The sequence below is a fragment of the Somniosus microcephalus genome, chromosome 16, assembly GCF_052327205.1.
Source record: "Somniosus microcephalus isolate GS21.2 chromosome 16, FLI_Smic_1.0, whole genome shotgun sequence".
Classification (NCBI taxonomy): Eukaryota; Metazoa; Chordata; class Chondrichthyes; order Squaliformes; family Somniosidae; genus Somniosus; species Somniosus microcephalus.
In genome coordinates, this window is record NC_141002.1 from 27,385,172 (window position 1) to 27,400,210 (window position 15,039).

A 15,039-nucleotide genomic window follows, 5' to 3' on the forward strand; every position below is an offset into this window, starting at 1 on the left:
CTCCTAGCTGTTGGCAATAGAGTCAGAGAGCAGCATCGCTTAATGCTACCATCTGGTGGCGACGTGATTTGTCTCTCTCCTTCTGTGCAGCATTTGTGTGTGTTTGTTGTATTCACACCTGAGAAAGCTCAGCAGCAGTAATGAGGCAGGAGTTGTTATGGTTACAGGTAATGCTCACTGGTGCAGAGATTGAACTCTTTGATTTCCCACTCCCCCCAACATTATGCCATGAGAAAGTCACTTTGCCTAGGTTGTTATGTCACGTATGTACGTTAAATTCCTCATTCAATTTATAAGCTTCTATCACACCAGTTACCCCACACATTGTATAGCTAAGATTACTAGGATTACAAGGACACCCTCAAAGCCTCCTTGAAAAAGTGCAACATCCCCACTGACACCTGGGAAACCTTGGCCCAAGACCGCACAAAGTGGAGGAGAAGCATCCGGGAAGGCGCCGAACACCTCGAGTCTCTTCACCGGGAGCAAGCGGAAGCCAAGTGCAAGCAGCGCATGTCAACCCAAGCACCCCACCCACCCGCCCCTTCAACCACCGTCTGCCCCACCTGTGACAGAGACTGTAGGTCCCGCATTGGACTCATCAGTCACCTGAGAACTCACTTTTAATGTGGAAGCAAGTCATCCTCGGTTCCGAGGGACTGCCTAAGAAGAAGACTAGGTTAAGATACAACTATAGTCCAATTATGCAGAATATGAATATTTAAATTTTGTGCTGCTAGTGGTTATTTGCTAATTGGACCTCAGGCTATAAGGCTACTGATCTTTGAACTGTATTAAAACACTGTACTTAGACTTTCTGAAATGCCAGAATGACTATCGGTGGGTTATAGACAATCTCAACTCAAAGGGGGTAATTTTCACCTTCACTGCTTTGGCGGTAAGCTGGTGAAGTGGATTGCTTGCCTGTTATAGAAACTACCTGACTTTCATTTCCAAATGGAAAGTGTCCTTTTGAAACCAATTTTCCAAAGTCAGCTCATTAACATAGCTCCAAGGTCTGAGCAGTTGTCGGGAGCACATTAGTGGTGGGAGCAAAATATTGGATGCAAGTGCCACTTAAAGGGATGGGGACAATTAGAGAGGGCATTTAAAATGGGGCTACAAAAGTTCTGAAAGATCTAAGAGCGTCTATAGGCTTCTCAATCCATTAGCAATGTTTGTTAAAACTGAAGGCGCAGGGGGCAAAGAATGGGCAAAGATGAAGTAAAAGAATCCCAATTGGTTGGAGCAAGTGTGCAAGTAAGTGATGGTGCAGCCCAGCATCTGCCTCCCCTTACCCGCACTCCATTTGATGGCTGCCTACCAGAAATGGAAATGATGCCTTATGGTCCTTCATGCCATTCCACGGCATCATACCCATGGGTCAGCTTTGCAGCATGTCAACAAGGCGGAGACAGGCTTGTGGCTGCAACCTCAACTGTAACCTCCTGCTGCCCTACAACCCCCCCTCCTAACAGCCCCAAAATCTGCAATTCCCTCCCTAAATATCTCCACCTCCCTCTCCTCCTTTAAGGCCCCACTTAAAACCCACATCTTCGTCCAATCTTTTGATCTGATTTGTCTGATTACACCTCTGTGAAGCATCTTGGGATATTTTTTCCTGTGGTAAAGTCGCTATATAAATGCAAGTTGTTTGTTGCTGTTGTTGTTAACGGTTACTTTAACTGGAAGTGCCAGCCCTATGCTGTGTGGTAGCTGCAGGTGATGTCACAGACCTGCATCTGCTTAGACCTGAAGAAGACAGGTCCCGCAGTCATTGCCAGATAGGTGTGCCCACAGCAATGTCTGGGTGCATCTGGGCAGGTGTGCCCAATTGAGCTCCGCTGGCTGTTGAACACCCTGTCATGCCTTCTTTCATGCACAGATGCTGAGAGAATGACATACTGTGATTGGAGTGCTTTTGAGGAAGATCCAACATTACAGTTATTCAGGGATTCATATATCATAGTGGTGCCATCTTCCCAGTTTCCTCTGTTAATGGCAGCCTCCACCAACACGAATCAGCCACCAGAGAGAGGTGTGCGGGCACCAGTAGCTGGGCATAGAGCATCGCTTGTGCAGCTTAACCTGCCTAGGTTCCCTCCATAGGTCCTCCACTTCTTCCAAGCAAGTCAGATAGGAGGCTTTCCATTGGGAAGCCCATTGGTGCAGAAAATAACAATTTAGAACAACTGCCACAAGGGCTTATGAGTGTTTAAGTGCCAGTAGGGGAAAATAACAAAGAAAAACAGTTAGGAAATGGCTAAAATAGGATTCCCTTTATATTACTGCACCCTTTCCATGACGTTCAGTAAGCATGCCACTGCCGAGCAACTCTTGACACCCATTTCAAGTGGGTTTGAATTTACATTGGACTATAATGGCAGGAAATGTCACGCAGGATGGACATGACCCCCAAATTAATACTTAAATGAAGTGCCCGCCTGCTTGAGGCCACTGCCACGACCCACCAGATAATGCACTGGCCCCAAAGCGGGTGGCATTCTGAGGGCTGGTCCTCTGGTCACTTTGCAATACCGGCTGCCTGTTTTGGGTTTCACAACAGGTGGCATATACAATGGAAAATACAGTCTTTCTGGTCATTTGTAGCCACGAGCAGATTATGTTCTGTAGGAAAACACATTTCTAAATTTCTATTACTTCCAAGATTTTCTCCAATATACAGTATTACACTTGGGTTGAGACCCAAAACTGCTTCAGTTACCAATATAAGCAAACAAGTGGGTCCATTGCAGCTGAAGATTAGTTGTACCCATATTGGCGTACTTCAATTACACAATAACGTGGATCCAGGCTTCTCGAGACTGAGTCTGCCACTTATATAGGCACATAATCACTGCTTATTTATTATTCATCGAGGTCTTAGAAAATGTTTCCCTTATTTAAATAAATGTGTTGCTGTTGAGCCCCTATTGACAGCATCTCACAAACCCGTGATCTCCACCACCTAGATGTACAAGGGCAGCAGGTGCATGGGAACACCATCACCTACGTTTTCCTCCATAGTCACACACCACCCTGACTTGAACATATATCGCCAATCCTTCATCGTCACTGGGTCAAAATACTGGAACTCCCTACCTAACAACACAGTGGGAGTAACGACACCACAGGGACTGCAGCGATTCAAGAAGAAGGCTCACCATCAATGTTCCCCCTAAATTTTTTATTGGGTGCGCAGCCCCTTTAACGGGCTGTGTGGCCCATTCAAATTTTCGCATGAAATCTCCTATTGCAAAGCCAGTAAGCAGCCCGCGTGGGACCTCTAGACAGCTACACAGCCACGCAGCTTAGCGGGAACGTTGCTCACCACCACCACTGTGGTAAACCACTGTTGTTGTTGTTGCCCCCAAGAGGCGGGTTCGGCTACCAAATTCGCGCATTGGCTGCGTTGCTTCGAGGCCTACCTGCAAGCCTCAACTGTGACCCTGGACGAAAACAAGTTGGAAATCCTGGCCTCAAAGGTGAGCCACCAAGTTTATACAATAATCCAGGACGCGACGACCTACGCGGCGGCTATCGGTCTGCTAAAAGGGCAATACGCACGCCCGGTAAATACGGTCTATGCCCGGCACCTCTTAAGATCCTGCAGACAGCAGCCCGGGGAATCGGTGGAGGCCTTCCTACGGGCACTACGGATACTCGGCCGAGACTGCGACTGCAAAGAAGCATCAGCCGCAGCACACACGGAGGGACTGATCCGAGATGCTTTCGTTGCGGGTCTAAGGTCCGACTACTCCCGGCAGAGACTGTTGGAAAAGGGAGAAATGGACCTGAGAAAGGCAGTGTCCCTCGCGCTCTCGCTCGACGCGGCCCACAGGAATATGGACGCCTTCTCCCCTAACCGCTCCGCAACGTGGACGCCACAACCTTGGGTCATGGGACCGCCACCTTCAACTGCTGCTGCGATGTCCAAGGCACAGAAATGTTATTTTTGTGGCCAGGCAAAACACCCCAGAGCACGCTGCCCGGCGAGAAATGCTACCTGCTCCGGCTGCGGGAAGAAAGGACACGATGTCAGCGCCTGCAAAGGTAAAACCGCTAACGCCAGCAGCGCCGCGTGCGAACCGTGGGGGCAGCCATCTTGTCCGCCATCTTGGGCACCCCCAGCCGCGTGGGGATCGGGACCATGGGCGCCGCCATTTTGTCCGCCATCTCGGACGTCTCCAACTTCAACCACGGGGGACCCGGACTCAACCACCGCCTCATCTGACGACCACATCGACTCGCTCGACCATACGCTGGCCTCCGTGACGCTGGACCAATCTCTCCCTCATCAACTGTCCAGGTCCATGATGGACATTAAGGTAAACGGCCGCGCCACTACCTGCCTTTTTGACAGCGGGAGCACGGAAAACTTTATCCACCCCGACACGGTGCGGAGTTACTCTCTCCCGGTCCTGCCGACGCGACATCGGATCTCTTTGGCTTCCAAAGCCCAGTCAGCGGACGTCGGTGGCTACTGTGTAGTGACCCTTTCAGTAAGGGGCACAGAATACAAAAATTTTAAACTCCTGGTCCTGCCCCATCTTTGCGCTGCCATTCTACTGGGGTTGGATTTTCAGTGCAACCTTAAGAGTGTCACATTAGCGTACGACGGACCCCTCCCCCCACTCACAGTCTGCAGCCAGCAGCTTTTAAATCGCCCGCCGCGCACCATTTGCAGCCTCTCCACCCTTAAAGTCCCCCCCCCTCCTTGTTCGCTAACCTCACCCGCGACTGTAAGCCCATCGCTACCAAAAGCAGGCGTTACAGTGCCGGGGATAGGAGCTTCATTAAATCCGAGGTAGCAAGACTCCTGAAGGAAGGGATTATTGAAAGTAGCACCAGCCCATGGCGAGCACAAGTGGTGGTAGTGAAGACTGGCGAAAAACAGCGCCTAGTTATTGACTACAGCCAGACGATCAATCGCTACACCCAGCTAGATGCATACCCACTCCCCCGCATATCTGACATGGTCAATCAGATAGCACAATACCGGGTGTTCTCGACGATTGATCTGAAGTCGGCATACCACCAGCTCCCCATCAGGGCTGAGGACCGCCAGTACACAGCTTTTGAAGCTGACGGTCGTCTCTACCACTTCCTCAGAGTTCCCTTCGGCGTCACCAACGGGGTTTCAGTCTTCCAACGGGAGATGGACCGGATGGTCGACCAGAACGCGCTCCAGGCCACTTTCCCCTATCTAGACAACGTCACCATCTGCGGCCGCGACCAGCAGGACCATGATGTTAATCTAGAGAAATTCCTCCGTACGGCCCAGCGGCTGAACCTAACATACAACAAGGACAAATGTATGTTTCGTACCAAGCGCCTTGCCATTCTTGGCTGTGTAGTGGAGAACGGAGTCATCGGCCCCGACCCCGACAGGATGCGCCCCCTTATGGAGCTCCCCCTCCCCCACTGCCAAAAAGCACTGAAGAGATGCCTAGGGTTTTTCTCGTACTATGCTCAGTGGGTGCCGAACTATGCGGACAAAGCCAGACCCCTCATCAAGTCCACCTCCTTCCCCCTGACAGCAGAGGCCTGTGCAGCCTTCACTCTCATAAAAGGAGATATTGCGAAGGCCACAATGCACGCAGTGGATGAGTCCATCCCTTTCCAAGTGGAGAGCGATGCTTCCGACTTTGCCCCAGCTGCAACCCTTAACCAGGCGGGGAGACCCATGGCCTTTTTCTCAAGGACCCTCCAGGGCCCTGAGATTCGACACTCCTCTGTCGAAAAGGAGGCCCAGGCCATTGTGGAAGCTGTGCGACATTGGAGGCATTACCTGGCCGGAAAACGATTTACCCTGCTCACTGACCAGCGTTCAGTAGCTTTTATGTTTAATAATAAGCAGAGGGGCAAAATCAAGAACGACAAGATCTTGAGGTGGAGAATCGAACTCTCCACCTACAATTACAATATCTTGTACCGGCCCGGGAAACTCAATGAGCCCCCAGATGCCCTATCACGTGGTACATGCGCCAACGTGCAGGTCGATAGACTGAAGACCCTCCACAATGACCTCTGCCACCCGGGGGTCACCAGGTTTTTTCACTTCATCAAATCCCGTAACCTGCCCTACTCCATCGAGGAGGTCAGGACCATGACCAGGAACTGCCAAATCTGTGCCGAGTGCAAACCGCATTTTTATAGGCCAGACAGAGCAAGCCTGATCAAAGCCACGCGCCCCTTTGAACGGCTGAGCGTCGATTTTAAAGGGCCCCTCCCCTCCTCCGACCGCAATGTGTACTTCCTCAACATAATTGATGAGTACTCCCGTTTCCCGTTTGCCATCCCTTGCTCAGACATGACCAGTACCACGGTCATTAAATGTCTGAATGACCTCTTCGCCTTGTTCGGTTTCCCTAGCTATATTCATAGCGACAGGGGCTCATCCTTTATGAGCGACGAACTCCGGCAGTACCTGCTCTCGAGAGGTATCGCTACAAGCAGGACCACCAGCTACAACCCCCGGGGGAATGGCCAGGTGGAAAGGGAGAATGCGACGGTCTGGAAGGCAGTCCTTTTAAACTTGAAATCTAACGGCCTCCCGACCTCTCGCTGGCAGGAAGTCCTCCCTGCGGCGCTCCATTCCATTCGGTCACTGCTCTGTACAGCCACCAATGCTACCCCTCACGAGAGAATGTTCTCCTTCCCCAGGAAGTCCACATCGGGGACCTCGTTACCGACATGGCTGACTTCTCCAGGACCCGTCCTACTGCGGAAGCACGTGAGGTCCCATAAGACGGACCCCCTGGTCGAGAGGGTGAGCCTCCTCCATGCCAACCCTCAGTATGCTTACGTGGTGTACCCGGACGGGCGGGAGGACACAGTCTCCATACGAGACCTCGCACCTTCGGGTGCTCCCGAAACACCCCCCTCGCCATCCACCACTACCCACGCCTACCCCCAGTACGCTTACGTAGCGTACCCGGACGGGCGGGAGGACACAGCCCCCACACGAGATCTCGCACCTTTGGGTGCCCCTGAAACACTACCATTGCCATCCACCACTACCCACAACCCAACCCCGCTAGACGGCATGCCGCAGCCCCAGGACCCGTCATTGACCACCCAACCACTCAATGAGACGCCAGACTCAACGTTGGATGCTGCACCATCACCGCCACCACCACGACGATCAGGACGGCATACAAGGCCACCTGATAGACTTACTTACACGAACCTTTAGTACACTTCACCCCGCCGGACTGAATTTTAAACAAGGGGTGAATGTGGTAAACCACTGTTGTTGTTGTTGTTGTTGTTGTTACACACTGTTGTACCTATGCATGCCTCAACATGTCTCGGCTGGCTCCACCCACACAGGCCCAGGTATAAAGGTGATTGACCTGCAGCCCCCTGCCTTCTTGGAACCCAGTCAACCACGAGAGGCATGCTCTGTTCTTTGCTAATAAAAGCCTTTAGTTACTCTCTTAACTCTCAGTCTTTTATGAGTAATTGATAGCGCATCAACCACCACCACCTTCTCAAGGGAAACTAGGGATGGGCAATAAATAATGCTGTCCCTGCTAGCCAAGAATTATTTTTTTTAAATCCCACCTCTTGCAGCTAATTCAGAAGAAACTCCTTCACCCAGAGGGTGGTGAGAATGTGGAACTTGCTATCACAGAGAGCAGTTGAAGCAAATTGTATAGATGCATTTAAAGGGAGGCTAGATAAACACACGAGGGAGCAGGGAATAGAGGGTTATGCTGATAGAGTTGGATGAGGAAAGACGGGAGGAGGCTTGAGTAGAGCATAAATGCTGGCATGGACTGGTTGGGCCGAATGGCCTGTTTCTGTGCTGGATATCCTATGTAAATCTTCACAATTACTCTACTCTATTTCCCTTCAGAAGAGTATGATTTTATATCAGTCCCCTTTTCTGTTGCAGACGTGGCTGAATTCACCACGTGGAGCTCTATACCAAAACTGCAGGATACAAGGAAACCAGTGGCACTGTCTTACCTTCTGTAGAGTCGTGAGGCTCCACCAAAAAACAGCCAAGCAAGTGGCAAGTTGAAAGTAGTCAAAGCAAGGACGATCTGAAAAATTGAAGTGTGTATTAATTTTAGTGCTTAAATACGATATCATTGGAAAATGCTAGAAAACAAAGTAAACGGTGTATTTAAGTTTATTAAAAGTGGGGGAAGAGAGATGCAGCAAGCATTTTCTATCTTTTGCCACCAAGCTCTCTGTGTGTACGTGTATGCTGCATTCACTGTCAGAAAGATAACTATAAATACTGAGGGAAATGTTTATTTAAAGAGTTTTATAAACTGTCACAAAAAATACGAGTAGGTTATTAAGGAAGCAGGTGCTCATTTCCTTGAAGCAAGATAATAATGAATAAATGGAGAGAGTATGTACTGTATATAAAACAAAGAGAAGTTCGATCAATGTAGATTTCTCAATTATATGATTCAGAGGTTAAAACACAGGGGGTAAAATGGAAACGAAGAGAGTCGGGCGGGGCGTGTCCCACCCGTTTTGTGCCCCTGAAGCTGAATTTTACTCCCAGTGTGTCAGAAAGTCCCCCTCTGCATCTGTAGTTCTGCAGTTTTGAGGTCCTAGGAAAGAGGGACTTAATATAGGAGACTGAATCTTAATTTCAACATGTGAAGACTCTTGCAGGGAGGAGAAGGAACGTGTAGGATAGTGTATTTTAACATCGGAAGAGTGAATATGACAAACAGGCAGAGAGAGAGACGGAATGAATTTTTCCCCAGGAGTAAAAACTAGCAGAACGAGTGTTTCCTCTTGAAGGTGGTAAAAACTGGCAGAGCTGGTCATTCCACATCACAGGGTGACGATTACAAACTGCTTCCGCTTGAAGGTCTGTAACTTTAGCTGCCCCACCCGCTTAGCTAAAGAGGCTGTGTCGAGGTACGCACACAAACAGGAAAAACAAATAGGACAAATCTCATTGATGAATATGCTGCAGGCCATTTTATTTTTTTACTTGACACTTGGCTTTTATTCACAAGTGGCACAAAACAAAGGTGTTTCCTCATAATCATAGACACTTGTGCACCATTTCTTGGATGAAGAGGCAGTAAGTCACCTGCTTCCAAGCCTCTGCCAATCGTGTTGTGACACAACCTCTGGAGGCCTGTTGCGGAGATCCTTGGGTTGACTCCGCCGCTGATTTCCCTTTGGCCCTTGCTGCAAAGCTCTCTACTTCTTTAACCCTCTGTGACAGCTCAATCATGATCATGAGCTCAACATGAATAATTAAGAAATAACAACAGAAAACGCTGGAAAAACTCAGCAGGCCAGGCAACATCCGTAGAGAGAGAAACAGAGTTAACGTTTCAGGTTGAAACCCTTCTTCAGAACTGAGAAAAAAGCAGGAAATGAAACAGATTAAAAGGCCAGTATGGGGGCTGGGAAATGGGGGAGGGGATGAAAGAACAAAAGGGAAGGTCTGAGAGGTGAAGAGATATTCAAGACGAGACGAGATGGTAATCTCCAAATTTGCAGACGACACAAAGCCTGGTGGGTGTGTGTGCTGTGAGGAGGATGCCGAGAAACTCCAGGATGATTTGGACAGGTTGGGTGATTGGGCAAAAGCATGGCAGATGCAATATAACTTGGATAAATGCGAGGTTATCCACTTTGGTGGCAAAAACAGGAAGGCAGATTATCTGAATGGCAATAGATTGGGAGACGGGGAAGTGCAACGAGACCTGGGTGTCCTTGTGCACCAGTCGCTGAAGGTAAGCATGCAGGTGCAGCAGGTGGTTAAGAAGGCAAATGGCATGTTGGCCTTCGTAGCGAGAGGGTTTGAGTACAGGAACAAGGATGTCTTGCTGCAGTTGTACAGGGCCTTGGTGAGACCACATCTTGAGTATTGTGTGCAGTTTTGGTCGCCTTATCTGAGGAAGGATGTTCTTGCCATGGAAGGAGTTCAGCGAAGATTCACCAGGCTGATACCTGGGATGGCAGGAATGACTATGAGGAGAGATTGGGTCGATTGGGCTTGTACTCACTGGAGTTTAGAAGAATGAGAGGGGATCTCATTGAAACTTATAAAATTCTGACAGGACTGGAGAGACTAGATGCAGGAAGGATGTTCCCGATGGTCGGGGAGTCCAGAACCAGGGGTCACAGTCTAAGGATAAGGGGTAAGCCATTTAGGACAGAAATGAGGAGGAATTTCTTCACCCAGAGAGTGGTGAACCTGTGGAATTCTCTACCACAGAAGGCAGTAGAGGCCAATACATTAAATATATTCAAGAAGGAGTTGGATATATTTCTTAAGGCTAAAGGGATCAAGGGATATGGGGAGAAAGCAGGGACCGGGTACTGAATTTGGATGATCAGCCATGATCGCATTGAATGGCGGAGCAGGCTTGAGGGGCCGAATGGCCTACTCCTGCTCCTATCTTCTATGTTTCTATGTAATAGGACAGGTAAAGAGACAAAAGATGGCTCTAGATGAAGTGTGAAATGCGCTGGCAGAATGACAGACAACTGCCCTGTGGGAGAGAAAAAAAGGAAAGGCACAAACCAAAGGTGTGGATAAAAAATATATTAAAATATGAATAATTCAGAGCCTATTAATCTGTAAAACTGTTTGGTGTTATGTTATTGTGGCACCAAACTGCACACACACGAGAGGAGTGTACTCATTGTACCGTTCAAGCTCTCATGGCCCCTTAAATTATATGCATCAGTAATTGAACCTCGCCTCACTGTTGCCACATTGCTCTGTTTATATTACATGTGGATTTAGCAATTACCAGTATGTGTTGGTTGGTATTACATAGGATTACATAGGATATACAGCACAGAATCAGGCCATTCGGCCCAACTAGTCCATGCCGCCGTTTATGCTCCACTCGAGCCTCCTCCAGTCTTTCCTCATCTAACTCTATCAGCATAACCCTCTATTCCCTTCTCCCTCATATGCTTGTCTAGCCTCCCCTTAAATGCATCTATACTATTCGCTTCAACCACTCCCTGTGGTAGTGAGTTCCACATTCTCACCACTCTTTGGGTAAAGAAATTTCTTCTGAATTCCCTATTAGATTTCTTGGTGACTATCTTATATTGACGGCTTCTAGTTATGTTCTTCCCCACAAGTGGAAACATTCTCTCTGTATCCACTCTATTAAAACGTTTCATAATTTTAAAGGCCTCTATTAGGTCACCCCTCAGCCTTCTTTTTTCAAGAGAAAAGAGACCCAGCCTGTTTATCCTTTCCCGATATGAAAATCCTCACATTTCTGGTATCATCCTTATAAATTTTCTCTGCATCCTCTCCAGTGCCTCTATATCCTTTTTATAATGTGGCGACCAGAGCTGTACGCAGTACTCCAAGTGTGGTCTAACCAAGGTTCGATACAGGTTTAGCATTAACTTCCCTACTTTTCAATTCTATACCTCTAGAAATAAACCCTAGTGCTTGGTTTGCTTTTTTATGGCCTTGCTAACCTGTGTTGCAACTTTTAGTGATTTGTGTATTTGTACTCCGAGATCCCTTTGTTCCTCTACCCCACCTAGACTCACACCCTCCAAGTAATAAGTGACCTCCCTATTCTTCCTACCAAAATGTAATACCTCAGATTTATCTGTGTTGAACTTCATTTGCCAATTATATGCCCATTCTGCAAGTCTATTAATGTCCTCCTGTAATTTGTTGCAGTCCTCCTCAGTATTGACTATCCCCCCCACCCAATTTGGTGTCATCCGCAAATTTAGAAATTGTGTTTTTGATTCCAAAGTCTAAATCGTTAACGCAAATTGTGAACAGCAGTGGTCCCAGCACCAAGTTCATACAAACCAGCAAGGTACTGAATTCAGTAGCTGGATATTTATTGCTCTCGTGGTTTGTGTTAATTAAGACGACTCTTCACTTGTGGGATGAACTCAGTATTGAAGTGCGCTCAACTATATATTCTCTGTATTGATACCACTTGGTCACTTTTCATCCCTTAGAATGAAATAGTTCAGAAACCTCTTTTTCAAAAAGCATTTCAGCCACAACTTCAAAAAGCTGAAGCAGTTTTGCCTGAATCATAACTTAGAGAATTTCTGAATAGGAAGGCCAAGTAGAGTGATAAAAGCTGTCTCCCTCGATTTTGAACAGCCGCATACCGTTCCTTCTAAAGTTGTAAGTTTTCTTATGCTTCTTGTGTCACTATTTCTTCCACTTGTGAGGAAAGGTTCTGTAGATCCCTTGTGACCATCACTCTTAGGATAAAAACAGTGCTTCAAAGTTTCTCATCAAGTCTCGTATAGGAATTGCCCGAATTTAATTATCATTTCATGGCTAAATAGTAGATCAACATGATAATTTGGTAGGCAAAAATCAGTGCTAATTTCTGAATACTGTTGAACGCACCATCGAATGTGAGTTTTACAGCACAGAAGCTGGGCCTTTTGGCCCATCAGGTATGCACTGGTGCTTTTCGTCACATGACCCACCTTCAATAGAACTTCAGGATAAAAAACCTGATTAAATTTCCCCATTCTACTTTCAGAATTTTGTTGGCAAAAGCCAGCAGAAAGTCTATCCAGTAAATCCTTGAGATTGCTGATTGACTATTGTGTGAGAACAATCATTTCACAAACTTATGTCACAGGTGCGATTATATATCTAGTCAAATAGCTAGATCATGCAATCATGCGCCCTTTATTTAAATGCTTATTTTTTTTAAAATGAAAAATGGCCGCATCCTATCTCTGAAACCTCCTCCAGCCTTACAACCCTCCGAAATCTCCATTCCTCATGTGTCCATCCTCTTGTGCATTATCCTTCCCCCACCCGCCCCAACCACCTATGCCTCTACTATGGGCAGTAGGTCGTGCCTTCGGCTGGCTAGGTCCCAATCTCTGGAATTCTCTCCTCAAACCCTCCAGCTCTCTACTGATGCTCTCTCTAAGTATTACTGTGGGTGCACGGCCTGTTTATTTAAATGCACAGTACCTTTAAATTTGCAGTGCCACCGTGCAGCTTACAGGGAACATTGCTCTCTACCCACCTCTCCTTCTTTAAGACTATCCTTGAAATTCACATTTTCATTAAACTTTTGGCCACTCTCCTAATCTCTTCTTCTTTGGCAGGCTGTCCGTTCTCCTCACGTCCCTATGCAACGTCTTGGGATGTCTTTCAATGTTAAAGACACTATCTGTGTTGTTATTGTAATCATCCTCATTACAATTAAAAGGCCACTACTAAAGGCAAGAATGTTAATTTGGGTGATTGGGTTACTTCTAGCAGCCTCATTGCCATGCTTTATATTCCCAGTCTACCTCTACCCTAGGTTCGTTGAGTGCATTGAAAGTAACTTACCTGTTGAGGAATAATGTGGACCTTCCATTTAAGAGGGGAGGAAATGTTATGTATTGTGTGTTCTATTGTGTGTTCTCCTCCCACCTGTGGTGGCGCTGTCACAGGAGATAAATGGTTGGGTGTTCTCTGTTAAGTTTAGCTCTCTTTGTTCGGAACTTGCCAGAACTTCCTTTCCTTCCAATAAAGCACTTCATGTTTGAATCTCTGAGTTCTGAGTCCTAAATTGTGTCTAGGTAGAAAGGTACCGACACAACAATTACCACCGGAGCTGAACCAATTTCCTTAAATAAATCAGCCATATTCTGATATAATATAGGGGTAGAATTTCATCTTGGACAGTACTACTATGCAGCCGGTATTGCATCAGCTGCCTGATATCTAGTACTATTGAAGTCAACAGAATATCGGACGGGGCGTATAATGGACGGACAACGCAATACCCCCCATTTTATGCTACCAGCCAAGACAAATTTCTACCCCATAGACTCAACAATTCTCAGAGTCAAATTCAAACTAGGCTTGAGAACACCGACAGACTAAAATTATTTTTATGACAGAACCTGCAATATGAACCTCGGCACTTGAGAGAGATTGGATACAGTACTCAATTTGTGGTCTGACCAGAGAGTTATATAATTTGATCACAACTTCCTCCAACTTGTATTCTACTGTTTTTGTCTCGATAGTTCAACATTCTGTTGGCTTTGTTGATTGCTACTTTGCATTGGTTGGACATGTTGAGTGCCTTGTCTACCAAGACTCGAGTTTTTTCGACTCCACCGTTAGCTATTTTAATACCATTAACATGTTGCCCATTTGTCCTTCCTATGTGCAGTACTTTACATCTGTCTGTACTAAATTTCATCTGCCAACTTACATATTTTGTCCAACTCATTGTTATTTCTGAGCTGCCTCCTCCAATTCCACTGCCCCTCCTACTTTAGCATTACCCTGCAAATGTGACCAATTTACACTGGGCTCCTGAGCTCAAACTGGGCTCATGGGTGCAAACTAGAAACTGAAGCGGCCTGGACTGGTTTTAGGGGATCTGAGGGAAATCAGAAAGGCTCTACCACACAGCCAGAGGGGGGGGGGGGAAGAATTGCTAGTTTCTTAGCAGTGTAGTTAGCAAGTTTACTATGGAGCAACCAAAAAGCATGCTCTGCAACACGGTCATAACACAGTGCAATTAAGTGATATCGGACTGCACAGTTTCATTGCCACTTGAATAACCCGATGTATCTGACCAGTGCCTTCTTCATTTAAGTGTGTGGTGGGGGTGCTGAAAGGTGATCAGCTATCCAGTATGGTTGATGAGTTCCATATCTAGCTAGCTTGTAAATCACATTCCATGGATGATTTATGTGGAGATTCTGCCACAGGCGAGTAGTGCCCCCAAGACTTGATGGCACAATGTACAGACTGAAGCCTAGAGCCATAGACTGCAGAATTTGGCTCCTTTGCGCCTTCCGTTAGCCCCTCTGGGGATCGCTAATGAGACGCAAAGGGCTTATCGCTCAGGAGGGGGCGGGGCATTGCTGAGGCGCTATCCAATCGCACCGCACCCCCACACCGGTAGCGCCCCAGGCTGCTGTGCTGCCGGCGATGTCATTACCGTGCGGCGTGACCTCTTAGCACCCCGCTGTGGACCCTTACTGCCCCGCGGCAGAAATTCGGCTGCACCTCGCGAGGCTGCCGCGGGCGATGTCAGCGCCAGCCTTGCGGGCCGC

At 47.5% G+C, this 15,039-nt stretch overlaps 1 protein-coding gene across 1 annotated transcript in view; it reads right to left on the reverse strand.

The window, feature by feature from the left end:
- The window catches only part of LOC147106033 (sortilin-like), a 101,365-nt gene that overhangs the window by 31,486 nt on the left and 54,840 nt on the right, over window positions 1-15,039 (reverse strand). Inside the window, exon 3 of the mRNA XM_086009742.1 lies at window positions 7,978-8,054. Within this exon, the coding sequence (XP_085865868.1) occupies window positions 7,978-8,054 (77 nt within the window). The remainder of the gene's footprint in view (window positions 1-7,977; window positions 8,055-15,039) is intronic.